General features: G+C 35.6%; 1 protein-coding gene across 6 annotated transcripts in view; it reads left to right on the top strand.

Annotated features, from left to right (window-relative positions):
* The window catches only part of FIG4 (FIG4 phosphoinositide 5-phosphatase), a 134135-nt gene that overhangs the window by 25407 nt on the left and 89811 nt on the right, over positions 1–18917 (top strand). For all 6 annotated transcript variants that reach the window (XR_004267896.1, XM_032275056.1, XM_032275060.1 and 3 more), the window contains 3 exons: positions 9954–10110; positions 15752–15802; positions 18388–18536. Coding sequence is in view for 5 of the 6 variants with exons in the window: in XM_032275056.1 (XP_032130947.1) it covers positions 9954–10110; positions 15752–15802; positions 18388–18536 (357 nt within the window). In the remaining variant the exon portion in view is untranslated. The remainder of the gene's footprint in view (positions 1–9953; positions 10111–15751; positions 15803–18387; positions 18537–18917) is intronic.

Genomic DNA, 18917 nt, shown 5'->3' with positions numbered 1-18917 from the left:
TACTGCGCTACGTGTTTGTTCCTGATTGGTCTGTGGCAAAGGACAAAATCTAATGTACATAAAACAACTCTAAGATTATAATTAAGAGCCAAGCTGTGTAGTATGATTTAAATGGTGTTGGAGATCACAGAAGAGGTAAATTACTTGGACCTTCTGGTAAATTACTTGGGCCAGGGAAGATTTCCTATAGTAAATGAGACTTGAGCTGGACCTTAAAGGAGGAACCAGGTATGGATAAATGCAGAGAAGAAAAGAGGAAGCTGCAGCCTGGGTGCGGTGGTTCACACCTGTAATCCCAGCACTTTGGGAGGCCCAGGTAGGTGGATCACTTGAGGTCAGGAGTTCATACCCAGCATGGCCAACATGGAGAAACCCTGTGTTGACTAAAAATACAAAAAATTAGCTGGGTGTGGTGGTGTGTGCCTGTAATCCCAGCTACTTGGGAGGCTGAGGCAGTAGGATCACTTGAGCCCAGGAGGTGGAGGTTGCAGTGAGCTGAGATCGCACCACTGTACTCCAGGCTGGGTGACACAGCAAGACTCCATCTTAAAAACAAAAAAGAAAAGAGGGAACTCCAGTAAGGGTGACAGCAGAGGCACATGCATGAAGGTACCCACAGGTGGTAGGAATGCTGGGGAGTAGTCAGGTGAGGCCAGATTGCTTTTGGCTTTAAAATCCAAAGCAGAGGGCTATTGTATTTTAGCATCACTGCTGCCAGCACCTTATTTTGAGTCTTTTTCTCTATAAACACTTACAAAATTATCTCTGTGTTTCTTAAACCTGCTGGAGTGTATGTAATATTAAGTGGTTATGTTAGTCCATTCTTGCATTGCTATAAAGAAATACCTGAGACTGGGTAATTTATAAAGAAAAGAGGCTTAATTGGCTTATGGTTCTACAGGCTGTACAGGAAGCATAGTGGCTTCTGCTTCTTGGAGACCCCAGGAAACTTACAGTTATGGTAGAAGGCGAAGGGACAGCAGGTGTGTCTTACATGACTGGAGTGTAAGGAAGGGTAGGGGAGGTGCCACACACTTTTAGGTAACCAGATATCAAGAGAACTCTGTATCGCAAGAACAGCACCAAAGGGTTGGTTGTAAACCATTCATGAAGGATCCACCCCCATGACCCAGGCACCTCCTACCTGGCCCTACCTCCAGCATGGAGGATTACAGTAGAACATGAGATTTGGGTGAAGACACATGCAGACCATATCAGTGGTTTCTATAGATACTAACAATTAATAAGGACTTGACTATACTATATGTTTTCAGATTCTTATTTTGGGTCTTCTGATTAGCACTTTCTGTTTTGTGACTCTATGTGAAAACTTTGATTATATTCTGTCATCCTTGTAGTTTGCTTTTCTCAGAGTACTCTCATTGCTCTTCATACATGATCTCTTTAGGCCCATTTTGTGTGTTAAGGTGGCTGCTTGGGAAGGTAAAGAGTAGTATAACATGACTGGTTTCTTCTCAGGCTTGGCCCCTTTTCTATGCCTTTTGCTCAGTCTTGAGAAGGCTCTTGAGATTACATGTTGAATGGATGAGTTTTTGTGGGAATGTGTATGTCTGTATGTGTCATGTGAGTTCATGTGTTTAAATGCCATTAATACCAATATGTTAAATTCCACTTTCAGTCCTGCTTATATTTTAAGTTTAAGAAAAAAAACTAGAAATAAAATGTGTTTTAAGTATGATAGGCTCTAATTTAAATAATAGTTACTTAATAGTTTAAGCTTATTCCCTTAAATGTTGATGCTTTATTACAACTTTTTTTTTTTTTTTTTTTTTTTTTGAGACAGAGCCTTGCTTTGTCACCCAGGCTGGAGTGCAGTGGCGTGATCTTGGCTAACTGCAGTTTTCGCCTCCTGAATTCAAGCAATTCTCATGCCTCATCCTTCCAAGTAGCTGGAATTATAGGTGTGTGCCACCATGCCTGGCTGATTTTTGCATTTTTAGTAGAAATGGGGTTTTGCCGTGCTGGCGAGGCTTATCTCAAGCTCCTGGCCTCAAGCAATCTACCCACCTCAGCCTCCCAAAGTGCTGGGATTACAGACGTGTGTCACCATGCCCGGCTGCAACTTTTTTGACAGGCATTTCTAAAGTATATAAACTACTGAATGCCTTATTAGCCAGATATTATTATTCAAAATTGAAGTTTTCTTGATGATTAAATTAATGAAGTGAAAATCAATTATTGAACTGTGGGTTTTGTTTTGTGTGTTTGTGTGTGTTTTTTAGTTTAGTTTAGTTTTTGTTTTTTGGGTTTTTTTTTTGAGACAGGACCTCACTGTGTCACCTAGGCTAGAGTACAGTGACCAATCATAGGTTGCTACAACTTCAACCTCCTGAGCTCAAGTGATCGCTGGTGATCTCCCGAGTAGCTGGGACTAAAAGCATATGCCACCATGCCCAGCTAATTTTTATTTTTTCTTTCTTTTTTTTTTTTTTTTTTCAGAGGTTGGGGTCTCATTATGTTTTTCAGGCTGGTCTCAAACTGCTGAGCATAAGCAATCCTCCTGTCTTAGCCTCCCAAAGTTTTAGGATTATAGTCATAAGCCACCAGCGAGAACCGTGTTGAAAAATAGCTGCTCTTGGGTATTCTAGAGTTGTATTGGGCTGTTTGCCTTTACATTAAATGGCCTCTAGACTGCTGGACTGTTGTGTTTTATGATACTTTGGTCACATTTTATTTTTCTTAATATGTTTGCTTTTAGCATATTCTTTGCCTCATTTTTAATCTGTTGGTAACCAAGATTGTAAAACTAGAACTTTTCTTTGAATCAATTGATAACCAAGTTTGTAACCAGATATTTATTTTACATACAAGTTTTGATTAGTAAACTCTGGGTGAAGGCTGAAGGTGTCTCCATGTTTCTTTTAAAGGTGATATTCTCAGCTATTTCTCTTGAAGTTAGAGCCCTAGTAGCTTTGAGACTGTGCATGTACAGTGAAGTCACTGAAAGATTAACCTGCAAGTAAAGTGAGACAGTAATGTACTAGGTAAACGTTTAGTATTTTTATGTGCCTTATGTATCCTATTTCAGTCATGTAAATAAAGTTAAGAAACAGTGAAAAGTAAACAGGGAGTAATAAAAGTCTATTAGTACTAGCTTAGAAATATAGTGGATACTGAAATTAACACAAAATACTTATCTTTGAAAAATGGGTAGTTGTCAAAATAATACATGTGTGAAATGGCTGGAACGGTTTTGTTCTATTCTGTGGCTAAAATATTTTCTTCACTAACTTTTTGAACATGCTGAATTTGTGGATAATATATTTTTGCTGCAATGTTTTGGATTGTTGTCATGGTTTATTTAGTACACATGTCATGAGAATTTAGAACAATACTTGTCTATGATCTGTAATAAAGGATCAGTTTTTCCCCCTCCCTCACATATATCACATGTTGCAGACCAACACCACATGTGACTTCAAACACAGGTTTAGTAATATCCAAACTATGCCCTGTGTGAGGCCAGTTTCATTGATCATGCACACAGATGTTATAGCAATCTAAATTGTTCTAAAGTTTCTAAATCCTTCCTCTTAATTTGTTTACTTGTCTTTTCGTGGGCCAGTTCCGAAAGCTCATGGACCAGCACTGGCCCCTAGGCCTTATTTTGAATATTACTGACCCAGAGGGTTTTCTTTACTATGAACGGATTGATCCAGTCCCGTAGCTGCCTTGCCAATTCCTGACCTGTTCCATTGTTATTTGACAGCCAGCAGGAAGTTTGAGAAACCACTATATGGGATCATGAACATCCATCACAGAGTTGTTTTATGTGGTCCTAGGGCACATGAGTAGGATGACATGTAGCCCATACTACTCATTTCTGTTATCATCCCAGCTCCTTTTGATGCATGGCCCTTAGGTATTTGTCCTTTTACTGCCACTGTCATCTGTCAGACACTCTTCTAAGCGTCTAGTATGTGGAAGAGGAGTGGCAAAATAAGAAGTGTCAGTATAGTAGACTGTGATGGACTACGCTATTATTTACAACACCCTTGCAGATAGTATTTTCACTATTATAGTAAAAACACCAATAAAGTGTGAGTCTCAGACAAGTTAGGGGGTGGTATGATTTGATATTAGAGGTGTCACTATGGTTCCAGAACGCTCTGTTGTGCAAAGGCACTGGATACCTTGTGGGGGGTTTTCATCCTTCTCTGCCGGAGTGCTATTCTCACTGGAGGCGTTCAAGATAATAGGTGGCTGGCATGATGACCTCCCTAAACAGGATATTACATTCTTCCCTGTTAGTGGGCTGATGAGGGTCCTCTCCAGCCACAGAGTTATATACTACTCCATTCTCTTATATTGTCCTTTTTTATATATATACTTTGCTTGGCGTTCCTCTCAAGTGACACAGCCTTTTTTTTTTTTTGGAGAGACAGAAATCACTGTTGCATGACGACCATCATCTCGTCTTCTGGAAAGTACTCAGTGAAATTGGCCTGGGGTCAGAAGTACATAGAATGAAGATGAAGAAACTTGTTCTGGTGTTCAACATGTTAGAGGGATGAACAGGATGACTCTTGGTGGACGTCTGTGCCACACTGAAGCCTTTGATTGTTGAGAGAGATTTCCAATTGGTAGTAAAAAGGAAGCGGAAAATAATCTCATTTATAATATACCGAAGCCATTTGTGCTAGAAGAAGAGAGTCTCTTTTGTGCAGTACGTTTACTTTCGCTCATACAAATTATGAAGGAAAGTGTAGAATGATATAAATAGCCTGGAGCTTAAAAACATAAAATTAAAATTTAAATGGAATACAGATTGAGAGAAATTATTACTGAGAATTTTTATCTAAAAAATAATACACAGGAAGAATAGAAGGAAAACGAATTTATCTTGTAAATATTTATCATTTAATCCCAATTACATTCCCTTTTTAAGTTTTTTTTTTGTGTGTGTATGTGTTGCTTCCAAAAGCCTTACTTTTGTAACTTTTATCTTTCTGAAAGGATGACTACTTCCTAAGTTGCTTTTAGGGAGGTTGTCATCAGCTTTTTTTTCCTTCTTCCCATTCCTGTGTCCTTCAACTTTGAAGTCATTTTTGGCTAGTCTCTAACCTTTTTAAAGAAATACTTTGTGTTTCGTGGATTTCTAAAATATAAGTATTTTTCATTATTTTAATAGCATTTTTTCTCAGTAGCATGGCTGACAAGATTCTTGAGACATCTTTCCATTATAGATTTCAGCTCTTTCATGTTAATGTATTCCGTTAGTAGTTCTTTTTTCATCAGCTGAGAATAACAAGACATAGGTCATAGGTATTTGCCAATTCTAGAGCAAAAATTCAGAGCACCAGGGTCCTAGCTTAGACTTTATAGACTATAATACTCTGAGAGAAACACACATACACATACAGAGAGAGAGAGAGAGAGAGAGAGAGAGAGAGAGAGAGAGAATGTATGTGTGAGAAAGTTAGTTTTGAAAAATAGCTAGATATAAGATTCTTCTTGATATGTATCTTTTTTTAGCACTTTAAATATGGCATCCCTCTTCTTTCTGGCTTTCATTGCTTCTGATGAGAAACAGCTGTATATGACTGTTATCTATCTTGTCCTATGAGCGAGTGAGCTGGGCAGGGATGGAGCCTTGTGTTCTTGGCCTGACATGCCTGGAGTAGAGCCTCTACCCTGTGAGTCAGTGCCCGGTTGAAGGAAGGAACCCAGACTTTAGCCATGCTTACCTGGAATAGAGCTTTTACAACACAGAGCTGGTGGGGATGAGAAATGCTGGTGGCCTGCCCCTCGTGAGCAGAAATTGTGGTCCTAGACTGGGAGCTGGAGAGAGAGGAAGGAGCTCTATCTTCTTGGCTGCAGCTGCCCAGAGTAGACACCCTGTCACACTGAACTGGGAGGCAGTGTGGAAGGGGAACAGGCCATGATCCAAATGCCACAAACTTGCTGCTTTTACCAAGATTTAGTAGATTTTCTTGGATGAATGTTTATCCACTTTCTGTGTGCCCTTAGGGAACTTCATAGAAAGTTTGAATGTTTTCCTTTGTTTTTATGATTTTTGCCAGTTATGATTGTTTTTCCTAGGAAAGGGTCTGCTGAGCTCCTTGCATTGCCATTTCAGAAGTGTCACCTCTTCACTACCACCAAAAAAGTTAGTTTTAACTCCCAAAGCAAAGTTCAGGGAACCTGAAAGTTTTTGACCAAGATTGTATGACAACTAGTCTGTTGCTGAGAATGTAATGCTGCTGGACATTAATGTATATGGCTCTTTTTTAGTCAGCAGTATAGAACTTCTATATTTTAATGATCTGACATAAAACACAACTCTGTTTCTAACTCTCCAATATTCATTTAAAAACTGAACTATCAGAAATGATATTTGTGGAGGATTGCATGAAGGGTATGTAATTTACTTAATATATTGTTTTGTTTGCACTCACTTTCCAGGGAACTGGCACTGTGTCCTCCAGTCCCATCTAGGCCACCTAGTTATATAAAATGGCTTCCAGTACAGCGTGATTCTATTCTTTGGCCATAGTTGATTGGTCTTGGGCTGGGCACCTGACCCAAGTTGGGTCAATCCAAGTTCTTTCCCAGTAATTCTGAAATTGAACTTGGTAAAAATGTTCTCTTCTTCCCAGTTAGGAGGTTTTGGGTGGAAAGCCCAGAGCTGTCAGCAGTTGTGTTTCCTACCACATGATCCAGAGAAGTGGAGGAGCCTGGTCTATGGAGGGAGAGAAGAATGGAGTAGATGTTGAGAGACACTTCTTGACTGGGTTTTCTCTGAGGCCCAGACACACTGTTTCCCATGTGTGGCATGAATCACTTCGGGACCCTTCATATAAATTCCTTTTTTAGTTTAAGCCGCTCAAATTGGTTTTGGACATTAATTATCAAGAATCCATGACGTTTGTTCTTTTGGGCAACATTTCCAAAATATGTTCCTTAGAACGTTTATCCACTGTTTTCTTGTTGTTGTTGTTGTTGTTTTAAGGCAGTGGTAGGAGTTTCCATGAACAAACAAATCTGAAAAGGCACTTGGTCTTTATCTCCCATCAAAATTCATGGTGTACTGTAGCACAGTACTGTAAGGTTCTCAGGATTTTTACGTTTCTTAGTCCAGTATTATTTGCTCACTGGCACTCCTCTCCCCTATGGAATTCCATTAACTAGTATTTCATGATGAATACATTTGGTAAAATATTACCAGAGGTATTTAGATTTTATCTTCAAATGAAATTAGACCTCTGTTCAGCTGTGTGCCTTGCCTGCATTCTTTCAGTTTGTAAAGAATATTTATTGAATTGTGCCTTGGCATCTGAAACAGCACTGAGAAATGTATCCTTGACATTGCTGGAGAATTCTCCTGAGGTTATTGTTCTCTACAGCACGTATCCTTTTTATGAGGACTCAATCTGGAATTATCTTCCAGTTCTCAGAACTACCATAGCTTCTCTAAGTACTGGCTTGGTTTTTTATCTTTTAGCCACTGTGCATAGTATACTTGAATGTGTGTTCCTCTTTGCATTATCTGTAAGAAAATGGAGAGGCAAATGTGGGGTATAGTACATAGGATCTTAAGATTTATGCTTATGTATGACTTTATTCTTGGACTCATCTTACTATGTTTTTAAACATTTCCTTTAGTATAATTTCATCTTCATTTTTATAGTATTTTGTGTATATGTGTATGTATGTATATATATATATATATTTAATTTTGGTAAAAACATAATCATTATTACCATTTTTAAATGCACAGTACAGCAATATTAACTATATGCATCTTGTGCAACAAATCTTGAGAATTTTTTTATCTATGCAAAACTAAAGCTCTACCCATGGAATAATAACTCCTCTTAATCTTGCTATCTATGTTTGCTTAAGGCATCTAAGTGCTATTTGCAGTGAAACCAAAAGCAATGAATGAATTAAATTGTTTAGAATAATGTTTTTTCTTTTTTTTTTTTATTTTAAGTTCTGAGATGCATGTGCAGAACATGCAGGTTTGTTACATAGGTATACATGTGCCATGGTGGTTTGCTGCATCCATCAACCCATCATCTAGCTTGTAAGCCCCGCATGCTTTAGGTATTTGTCCTAATGCTCTTCCCCTCCTTGCCCCTATCCCCTGAGAGTCCCCGGTGTGTGATGTTCCCCTCCCTTTGTCCATGTGTCCTCATTGTTCAACTCCCACTTATGAGTGAGAACATGCAGTGTTTGGTTTTCTGTTCCTGTGTTAGTTTGCTGAAAATGATGGTTTCCAGCTTCATCCATGCCTCCTGCAAAGGACATGAACTCATCCTGTTTTATGGCTGCATAGTATTCCATGGTGTATATGTGCCACATTTTCTTTATCCAGTCTGTCATTGATGGGCATTTGGGTTGGTTCCAAGTATTTGCTATTGTAAATTGTGCTGCAGTAAACATACATGTGCATGTGTCTTTACAGTAGAATGATTTATTATCTTTTGGGTATATACCCATTAATGGGATTGCTGGATCAAATGGTGTTTCTGGTTCTAGATCCTTGAGGAATATCCACACTGCCTTCCACAATGGTTGAACTAATTTACACTCTCACCAACAGTTTAAAAGTGTTTCTGTTTCTTCACAGCCTTGCCAGCATCTGTTGTTTTCTGACTTTTTAATAATTGCCACTCTAACTGGCGTGAGATGGTATCTCATTGTGGCTTTGATTTGCATTTATTTAATGACCAATGATGATGAGCTTTTTTTCATATGTTTTTTGGCCACATAAATGTCTTCTTTGGAGAAGCGTCTGTTCGTATTCTTTGCCCACTGTTTGATTTTTGTTTTATTTTGTTTTGTTTTTTCTAGTAAATTTGTTTAAGTTCTTTATGGATTCTGGATATCAGCCCTTTGTCAGATGGACAGATTCTAAAAATTTTCTCCCATTCTGTAGGTTTTCTGCTCACTTTGATGATCATTTCTTTTGCTGTGCAGAAGCTCTTTAGTTTAATTAGATCTGATTTGTCAATTTTGGTTTTCGTTGCCGTTGCTTTTAGTGTCAGGAAGTCTTTGCCCATGCCTATGTTCTGAATGGTATTGCCTAGGTTTTCTTCTTGGGTTCTTATGGTTTTAGATTTTATATTTAAGTCTTTAATCCATCTTGAGTTAATTTTTGTGTAACATGTAAGGAAGGGGTCCAGTTTCAGTTTTCTGCATATGGCTAGCCAGTTTTCCCAGCACCATTTATGAAATAGGGAATCCTTTCTCCAGTGCTTTTTTTGGTCAGGTTTGTCAAAGATCAGATGGTTGTAGATGTGTGGTGTTATTTCTGAGACCTCCGTTCTGTTCCATTTGTCTATATATCTGTTTTGGTACCAGTACCATGCTATTTTGTTTACTATAGCCTTGTAGTATAGTTTCAAGTCAGGTAGCATAATGCCTCCGGCTTTCTTCTTTTTGCTTAGGATTGTCTTGGCTATACTGGCTCTTTTTTGGTTTTATATGAAATTTAAAGTTGTTTTGTCTAATTTTTCAAAGAAAGTCAATGGTAGCTTGATGGGAATAGCATTGAATCTGTAAATTACTTGGGCAGTATGGCCATTTTCACGATACTGATTATTCCTGTACATGAGCATGGAATGCTTTTCCATTTGTTTGTGTCCTCTCTCATTTCCTTGAGCAGTGGTTTGTAGTTCTCCTTGAAGAGGTCCTTCACGTCCCTTGTAAGTTGTATTCCTAGGTATTTTATTCTCTTTGTAGCAATTGTGAATGGGAATTCACTCATGATTTGGCTCTGTTTAGAGTAATATTTTTAAGTGAGATAAATGTCAGTATAGATATTTCTAGAGAATAATTCTGAGATACCTGAAATTTATATGGCTGTAAATCAAGGAAATAATAAAGTGAGAAATGTATCAAAAGTCTTTGTCCTTTTAAATAGGCATCTCAAAGCCATTACGAGGTTTATAAAACATATTTCTCTTTCTTTTTTTGTTGCCTAGGTTTTGTCAGATTCTTAGAAGGCTATTATATTGTGTTAATAACTAAAAGGAGGAAGATGGCAGATATTGGAGGTCATGCCATCTATAAGATCGAAGATACAAATATGATCTATATACCCAATGATTCTGTACGGGTTACTCATCCTGATGAAGCTAGGTATGTATGGCGGTAACTACCTTTTTTTTTTGAGACAGGGTCTTGCCCTGTTGCCCAGGCTGGAGTATAATGGCATGGTCATAACTTGCTGTAGCCTCAGCCTCCCAGGCTCAAGTACTTTTCTTAATGTGGTAGATCAGTTAGAAAATAAAATATAGTTTAGAAATTATAAATGTTATATAAAAAGATCAAATATTGGCTCAGAATTTTACAACTTTTGTTTAAGAACTGTTAAAAAGCCTCCACTATAGCAATTGGCAAGAATCAGCAATGGCAACTAAAACCATTAGGTGAAAGGTTGTTACTGAGGAACAGAATAATCACAGTCTCTTTTAAACTCCATAAATATCTTTGTTGTTTACAAAGAGGAATAAGTATTTTTATAATGAAAAAAAATGGCAGACATTCTTACCCAAGTAATCAAACTTTGCATCACCAATAATGAGACAAAACTGACATTGTTTGACTCTCAGTGGAGGGACACAGTTTACATTAGTAGTTAAATATTGCTAAAAATATTTAACTTGAATCTAAGCATGAGGAAATAATCAGATAAATACATACTGATGGACTTTCTGCAATATAACTGGCCTTGACTCTTAAAAGAATGTTAAAGTCATCAAAGGCAAAAAACAGCTGTTCTAGATTTTAAAACAGACATGACAACAAAATGCAGATTTTGGTCGGATCCTGGGTTAAAAGTGTGTGTACTTGCACACATATCCTCACACAAAGCTCTAAAGGGCTTTATTTGGACAGTTTGTATATAGACTACATACTAGTGATATTGAATCAGCATTTAAATTTGGAGCATAATAATGGCTGGTGGTTACTGAGGAGATGTTCATAATAAGATACATGCTAAAATATTTAGGAGTGAAGTGTCACGATGTCTGCTACTTACTGTCAAGTGGTTTAGAAAAATAAAATGTACTTGTATATTTAAAGAGAGATAATGTTTGTGTATGTGTTTAAGGAGAGAGCACTAACAGTGAATTCAGAAAAAGGACATACTGGTGTTAATTGTACTTTTTTTCCCCAATTTTTCTATATATCTGAAATGTTCAAAAGTTTTGGAGGAATTATTGGAACTTTGGCAATGTGGGAAAAGCTATTAACAAATTGATAAAATTGTAAAGGTTGAATTGATTTAATTTTATGAAGATTAAAATGGAACAAAGAACTATTTATAAGTTTTTAGGATAGGTAACAGTTTATATTTTAATTATATCCTGTACTTCTATAGTGTTCTGATACATGAACCAAAATTTAAAAGTGTTACAACCCTCTTGCTTGAGACCTTCTTAGACAGTGGTTTTCTTGGCCCTTGTCATGTTGCTTTTGATGATGATTTGGAAGGGGGAGTTATTAGAAAATAATTTGTTTCAGATGAGGATAAGTACAATTTATCAGATAAAGTAAACCTTTGTCTTGCACTAACTGAAAAAAATTATATCCCATACTGGATATAGGAAAGCATAGTTTATTGACTAAAAGTAAATCAGATTGACCAGAGAGAGCATACGAATCCAGGGATAGGAAAAGGTTCAAGAGGTTAATATTATTTATAAATCTCATCTTTATGACTTTAGCCAAGAATAATATAGATTATGTTATTGTATATAGTGATTGGAATATCTTTAAAGAGTAAAATTATCTTATGAGTAATACCATGTAGTAAATGGACTTATTCAGAACAAGATACAATTATATTAATAGTTTTTTATAGGTAAACTGAAATAATATTACTAAATAGGAAAAGTTTTTAACACTTATAAAACTATGTAATCCAATAGTGCATCTAAGTAAAAATATTTGGTAAAATATTTGGAAATAAAATACAGTACTGTTAAACATTTCGTACGTAATGTTTTTCTCTGTAATGCATGATTGTTATCAATGTTAGAAAGCTTCCTAGAGCAGTTCACCACATTAAAATATTGCTGGAAAAATTATCTTCTTAATGTTTGCAGAAAATATATTTGACAGGCCGGGCGCGGTGGCTCACGCCTGTAATCCCAGCACTTTGGGAGGCCGAAGCGGGTGGATCACGAGGTCAAGAGATCGAGACCATCCTGGTCAAAATGGTGAAACCCCGTCTCTACTAAAAATACAAAAAATTAGCTGGGCATGTTGGCGCGTGCCTGTAATCCCAGCTACTTAGGAGGCTGAGGCAGGAGAATTGCCTGAACCCAGGAGGCGGAGGTTGCGGTGAACCGAGATTGTGCCATTGCACTCCAACCTGGGTAACAAGAGCGAAACTCCGACTCAAAAAAAAAAAAATAAAATAAAATAAGAAAATATATTTGACAAAATTTAACACCCATTTGTGATAAAAAGTTTTAGCAAGCCAGGAATATAAGCAGACTTTCTTAATCTGATAAATGATACCTATTAAAAACCTATCTCCAAAATTGTTCTTAGAAGTGAAACTTTAAAAGCGTTACTTTTAATCAAAGTAAAGAACAATACAGAGGTATTTACCATCACTACTAACATTCAGCCTCATATTGAAGGTCCTAGCTAGTGCCACAAGACTAGAAAAATGGGCATAAAGCTTGAAAAGAAAAATTAATGTTATTATACAAACAGCATCATTTTCTACTTGGAAAATTTGAGAATATCTACAAATTCTCAGAACTGATGAAAGAGTTCAGCAAAACGACTTAAGAAAAGGTGGCTGGGCATGGTGGCTCAAGTCTGTAATCCCAGCATTTTGGGAGGTTGAAGTGGGAGGACTGAGCCCAGGAGATTGAGGCTGCATTGAGCCATGTTTGTGCCACTGTACTGCAGCCTGGGTAACAGAGTGAGATTCTGCCTAAAAAAAAAAAAAAAAAAAAAAAATTAAAAAAAGAAAAGATCAACATGTAAGATATGTAAGAACCAGTAATGTTTCCACACATTAGCAGTAATGAACAAAAAATTTATAAGGTACCTGTGAATAAATATAACAAAAGCTATATAAAACCTTATGGAAAAAACTTAAAACATTATTAAAAGATTTAAAAAATCTCTAATAATTGGAGAGATGTCCCTTGCTCATGGATGAGGCTTGATATCATGAAGATGTTAGTTTTCACCAAAATTATAAATTTTTTTTTTTCTTGAGACAAAGTCTTACTCTGTTACCCAGGCTGGAGTGCAGTGGTGCAATCCTGGCTCACTGAAGCCTTGAACTCCTGGGCTCAAGTGGTCCTCCCACCTTATCCTCCCCAGTAGCTGGGACTACAGACACATGCTACCACGCCTGACTAATTTTGGTATTTTGGGCAGAAATGGTGTCTTTTTGTGTTGGCCAGGCAGGTTTTTAACTCCTGGACTTAAACAGTTCTCCCACCTCATCTTCCCAAAGTGCTGGGATTATAGACATGAACCACAGCACCTGGCCAATTTATAAATTTAATGTAACATTAATCCAGATTCCAAGAGGATGTTTTGAGAATGGAACTTGGCATGATTTTAACAGTCATATGGAAAAGCAAATGTCTAAGCATAGTCGAGACTATTTAAAAAAGAAAAGAAGAAATAAAGTCAACCAGTTGGTAAGACCTATAGTAACTAAGATAATCAGATAGTAAGCTATAGTAAATAAGGTTGCTTAGTATTGGTGGAGGAATTGATGTGGGTCAATGAACAGAGTTGAGAAACCCTAGAAAAAGATGCATTTTATGTGGCAAACTGCAATATGATAAAGTAAGCATTACAAGTCATTGAGGTAAAAGATGGGATAAATAAAGTTGGTTTTCCAATTGGACAAAATTGAAATTTGATTCCATTCTCTGATAATATTCAGGAAGCAAGTTCAGAAGTACAAAGATAATTTTAAGAAAATAAAGGTAAACATTTTTATAATACTGGTATGAAAAAGGATTTTACAAACAAAATACAAAATGTATAAATCATAAGGCAAACAGTGCTATATTTGATACTGTCAATATTCAAAATGTATTTATAATCCAGACAAATTTTAGGAAACAGCAGGAGTCTAAAAGTAGATATTTGCAGCATATAACAATGATTATTATTTAGAATGTGGGAAGAATTTCTACAAATCAGTGAGAAAAAATAAGCAACGTAACTGAAGAATGGTTAAAAGGAACAGGCAGTTCACAGCAGAGATTCTGAACCTTACCTAGTAATCTGGCAAATGCAAATTAAAAAGCTACCATTTTATTCTCATGAGTCTGTTTGGGAATAATCAAAATATCTGCCATCATCAAATGTTAGCAGAGATGTGGGAAGTGAGTTGTACACTATGAGTTGGAGTGATATTTTAGCCACTTAGAAGAACACTCCGACAATTCTAGCAAAATCGAAAATGCACGTTATCTACAACCCAGTGATTCTTGTTTCTATGCATGTGTCCTAGAGAAGCTGTTATACATGTTTATGGGATAACATGCGTCGTATCTTACAGTGGAGAACTGGAAAGAACCTAATGGTCTATCGGCAGAGAATGGATAAATAAAGTGTGTCATGTGTAGCTGGGTTTTCTTATCCATGGACCCCACATCCGTGGATTCAACCAACCACAGATTGAAAATACTTGAAAAAAATTGTGTCTGTACTGAACATGTACAGACTTTTTTCTGGTCATTATTCCTTAAACAATATAGTATAACAGCTATAGCATTACATAGCATTTACATTGTATTAGGTATTATAAGTAATCTAGAGGCAATTCAGAGTATCCAGGAAGATGTGTGTTGTGTGTTTTGTGTTATACGCAAATACTATGCCATGTTATATCAGGGACTTGAGCAGCAGATTTTGGTATCCGAGGGAGGACCTGGAACCAATCCCCTGCATATACCAAGGGATGACTATATATGATGAAGACCGAACATTGATTAAAGTGAACAGATTATAACTTTCAACATAACTAGATTTCAAAAAATGAGTGAAGAAAGTAGGACAGTATACAAAGTTTGAAATGATTTGCATACATATTTTAAATATACAGTGTAATGCTACGTTCAAAGATGGCTCTAATGTGATAACAGTGAAGAAATCCATGAACTGGAAGGATTCATATCAATGACAGGAAAATGGTTGCCTCTGGAGTGAGAGAACAGGACTGGGGAGGTCTAAAGGGAATTTTAACTTCTTAAATTGTTCGTTGTTTATCTTTTAAAAGTTGAAATAGATATTTTAAAATGTGGACATTTATTAATCCTGAGTGACAGAAACGTGAACATTTTATTCTATACCTTTTTTGGTATAAAAACTTACCAACTTAAAATAGTGGTGACCCACAAACATTGTGCTTGTTTTTGTCGCTCTCCTCTCTCCATCCTCAAAGCATTTGCAAAGCATGTTGTAAAAGCAAAAACAGCATTTATTTCTATCTTGCCCAAAGTCTGCCATGCCCCACACACATAGGTGCATGACCTTGCCTCTCACTGGCATAATCAGTGATGAGGAACAGTCAAACTAAAAAGTTACAGGTCTCCAAAGGGATAATCAACAGACCTAGAATTGCTTCATATGTAATCTTTATTCTAGATATGGTTTGAATTCTTTAGCTTTAATGAGCACATTTACAAATATAAATGTTCATATAGGTACATGTTAAACTGTGAAAAGTAATAGTATTGGGCAAATGAAATATACCTTGGTTTTTTTTGTTTTTTTTTTTTAGGTATCTACGAATATTTCAAAATGTGGACCTATCTAGCAATTTTTACTTTAGGTAAGTTTGAGGTTAATTTTGCTCCTATTAATCACATAAACTTTTATATTATTTTCCAGAGGGTAAAAACAGAATGAGAACACAGTAGTACTCTTCTGTTTCTTTTTAGTCAACTTGTTTTATCTAAAAGCGTTAAAATATAGCCATTTCTTCCTTTTAAAAATCTTAATCTGAAAATCTAAATGGGCAAATTAAAGTATATTTATTCTCATTATAGAAATCATCTTTGTTTTAGGTAGGATTTAATGTATTTTAAAGAAATATTCTCATTTTGTAATCTTAAATTACAAAAATGAAATTTGCATTCGGCCTCTGATACAGAGTTGTAACAATTTCATAATTCAACTTTTAGTAAATAATCTGGCAAAATTTGGTAAAAATAAATTCAAAATAGGAAGAACTCTTGCAATACTGATGTACTGCTGGTGATATTTTAAGTTAAGTTTCCTGAGATGGAATGTAGCATTGAACATATACAAAAATATGTCCTGAGAACATAACCAGGAGGAAAAATACAAATCTCCATTGTAAAGAGACATTTATAGCTTCTCTATTTATAATAGCCCAAACAAGCAAACCAAATAATCCAGGGACAACCCAAATATTGATAATTGAAGAACAGGCAAGTGAATGATTAGAGCATCATGATAAGTATTATACTACCATTGATGTGACTAGTATGTGGGCCTGATAGATGTAATTATTGTGATAGATGGAAAATTCTATTAGCTGTAATATCCAAACTAAAAGTAGAACACAATAAGGACTTGAGTCATAAGGATCAAAGGAGGACCTAGAGCATTTGTAGCTATTGGTGTTATATACTACTGACAGGGTACTTTGCATTTTAAAAAAATTATTTTAAACTATTAATGTAGTTAACCATTTCTTTATGAAAGAAAGAAAAACATTTCTACTACGTAGGGTGAATTATGTCTTTACTGATGCAAACCTGAAAGAAGTTAATTATTTTTAACAGAAGTGGGGCAAAGGGCTCCTAAAGAAATAGTTTTTACTTCCACAAATGTTTATTGAATGTATATTTCCATTGTATTTTTTGCCGTCTTCTAGCTTTCAGTCTTTATGCCTAACTTTATAGTGTCTGTCAATTATTATGGAAGCTCAGTGCTATTGTTAGAAATGGCCTTTTTCTGCTTCATATTTCTCAGTTTTGTCTGTATTTTTATACTGAGTTGTGATCAAGTCATTATATAAGTAAATACATGTAGGTTCAAGTTTTTGTGCCTCATAAGTAGGCTTTTAAAAAGGTTAGAATATATTCTTAAGAATCTCTAGAATAAAGCAATTGTTTTAAATAGAAAGAATTGATTGTTAAAAATCAGAAGCCAACTTCTTAATATAGCTTTTTATCCCTTTGAGATTAGATGCTATTAAAATGAGTGGATTCATCAAGCAAATGTGATACAATTGAATTTCACAGATGAAACAAATCAATTTCAACCAAATTATATAAATAAAGAAATGATAATTCAAATAATGTTTGTAACTGTCCAGACAGAATTGTAACCATTTTAAAATATGACTAAAATACTTTAAAAACAAATTTGTACAAACACAAAATATTTTTGTATAATTTGTATAATGTATTCAAATTTGTATAAACAAAGTATTCAAACTACTTTCTGAAATTCTGTGCTAAAAGTATATAGCTAGGCTCCTTTAGGATTTCCAGTAAAAACTGGAAAGTCCACCCACACATACTTAAGAAATATATATATATACACACGCTATAAATATATATGTATAGTATATATATATATATATATATACACCCTATGTATATATGCGTATTTTAAATATATTTATGTATATTTATATAGAGTATAAATGTGCATATACTCTATATCAGCATAGATATAAATATATTTATATGTTTATATATAGATACTTTAAAAATATCTCTAGCTATATATATAGAGAGAGCTAGAGATACTTTAAAAATATTAATTATGTGAGATCAAAATTGAATGAATTTCTTTTGGCCTAAAGGCCAAATTTAATTTGCACAGAGACAATTATATTTTTTGAATGCCTTTTACTCTCCTAAAACATGTTTCACTGTAATGGCCTATATTGTTTGCTTATTTCTGTTTTATGAAGTCAGTTATGATACCACCATAAATAATTAATAGAATTATTTTCACTCCTGGATAAACTAGGATACAGAATTATGCAGTATTGCAGTGGATGTTGTAGTATCTAAAACGCCATACAGATTCATAGAAAATGTGACCCTGTTTGCACAAGACCATGAACTTAGATTGATTTCGGTATGAAGGACAAAATGCACATATGCACATTGTAGAAATCAAAGAATGTAGGTTACTGACATTGTCTTGTGTATTTCCAGTCATGCAGATGCCTAGTCATGCAGTGAGGTTTTTATTTCTAATTATGTTTATATTTTGCAATGTTTTACAGTGCTTATTTGAACAGCATTGCTTCCAAATAAAGTAACAGGTGCTAAGTAATTTAGTGCACAGATTTTAATTCCATATGGGAGCCAAGACCATGAAATATGCTTTGCTTTTGTAATTCTTATTAAATTTCAATTCTGTCCTCAGTTACAGCTATGATTTGTCTCACTCACTTCAGTATAATCTCACTGTCTTGCGAATGCCCCTGGAGATGTTAAAGTCAGAAACTACCCAGAATCGCCAAGAAAGCTTTGACATCTTTGAAGATGAAGGATTAATTACACAAGGTGGAAGTGGTAGGTGGTCTTGGCGTATCTAATGTATATTAATGTGGTATCCGTGAAGTGGCAGCTCATTAAATTCACTCACATTTTCCTCATATTTCTCCATCCCTCATTGCTCTTTGTCCTTAAATGGGGTTGTTTTGGATATGTGAAGTTGACCAATTCATTTTTATAAAGATCATTAATCACCACGTGATTTCATTTGTCGGCCAGCCACCAAATTGTATGCTGACATTTTCTAGCAATTATTCATGTACTTTTCATTGAATACATTCAAGCCTAGACTTTTACATGGAGTGCAGAGGTGAAGTTTATGTGGATAATTTTTTTTTAATATTAGATAATACACACTACTTATTTTCCTTCATAGAGACCCGTTCGTTATGGTCTGAG

The sequence above is a fragment of the Sapajus apella genome, unplaced genomic scaffold (genome assembly GCF_009761245.1).
Source record: "Sapajus apella isolate SASKATOON/1434 unplaced genomic scaffold, GSC_monkey_1.0 scaffold6, whole genome shotgun sequence".
In the NCBI taxonomy this organism is placed as follows: domain Eukaryota; kingdom Metazoa; phylum Chordata; class Mammalia; order Primates; family Cebidae; genus Sapajus; species Sapajus apella.
Note: the sequence above shows the minus strand (reverse complement) of the source record. Positions and strands in the feature narration are given on the sequence as shown.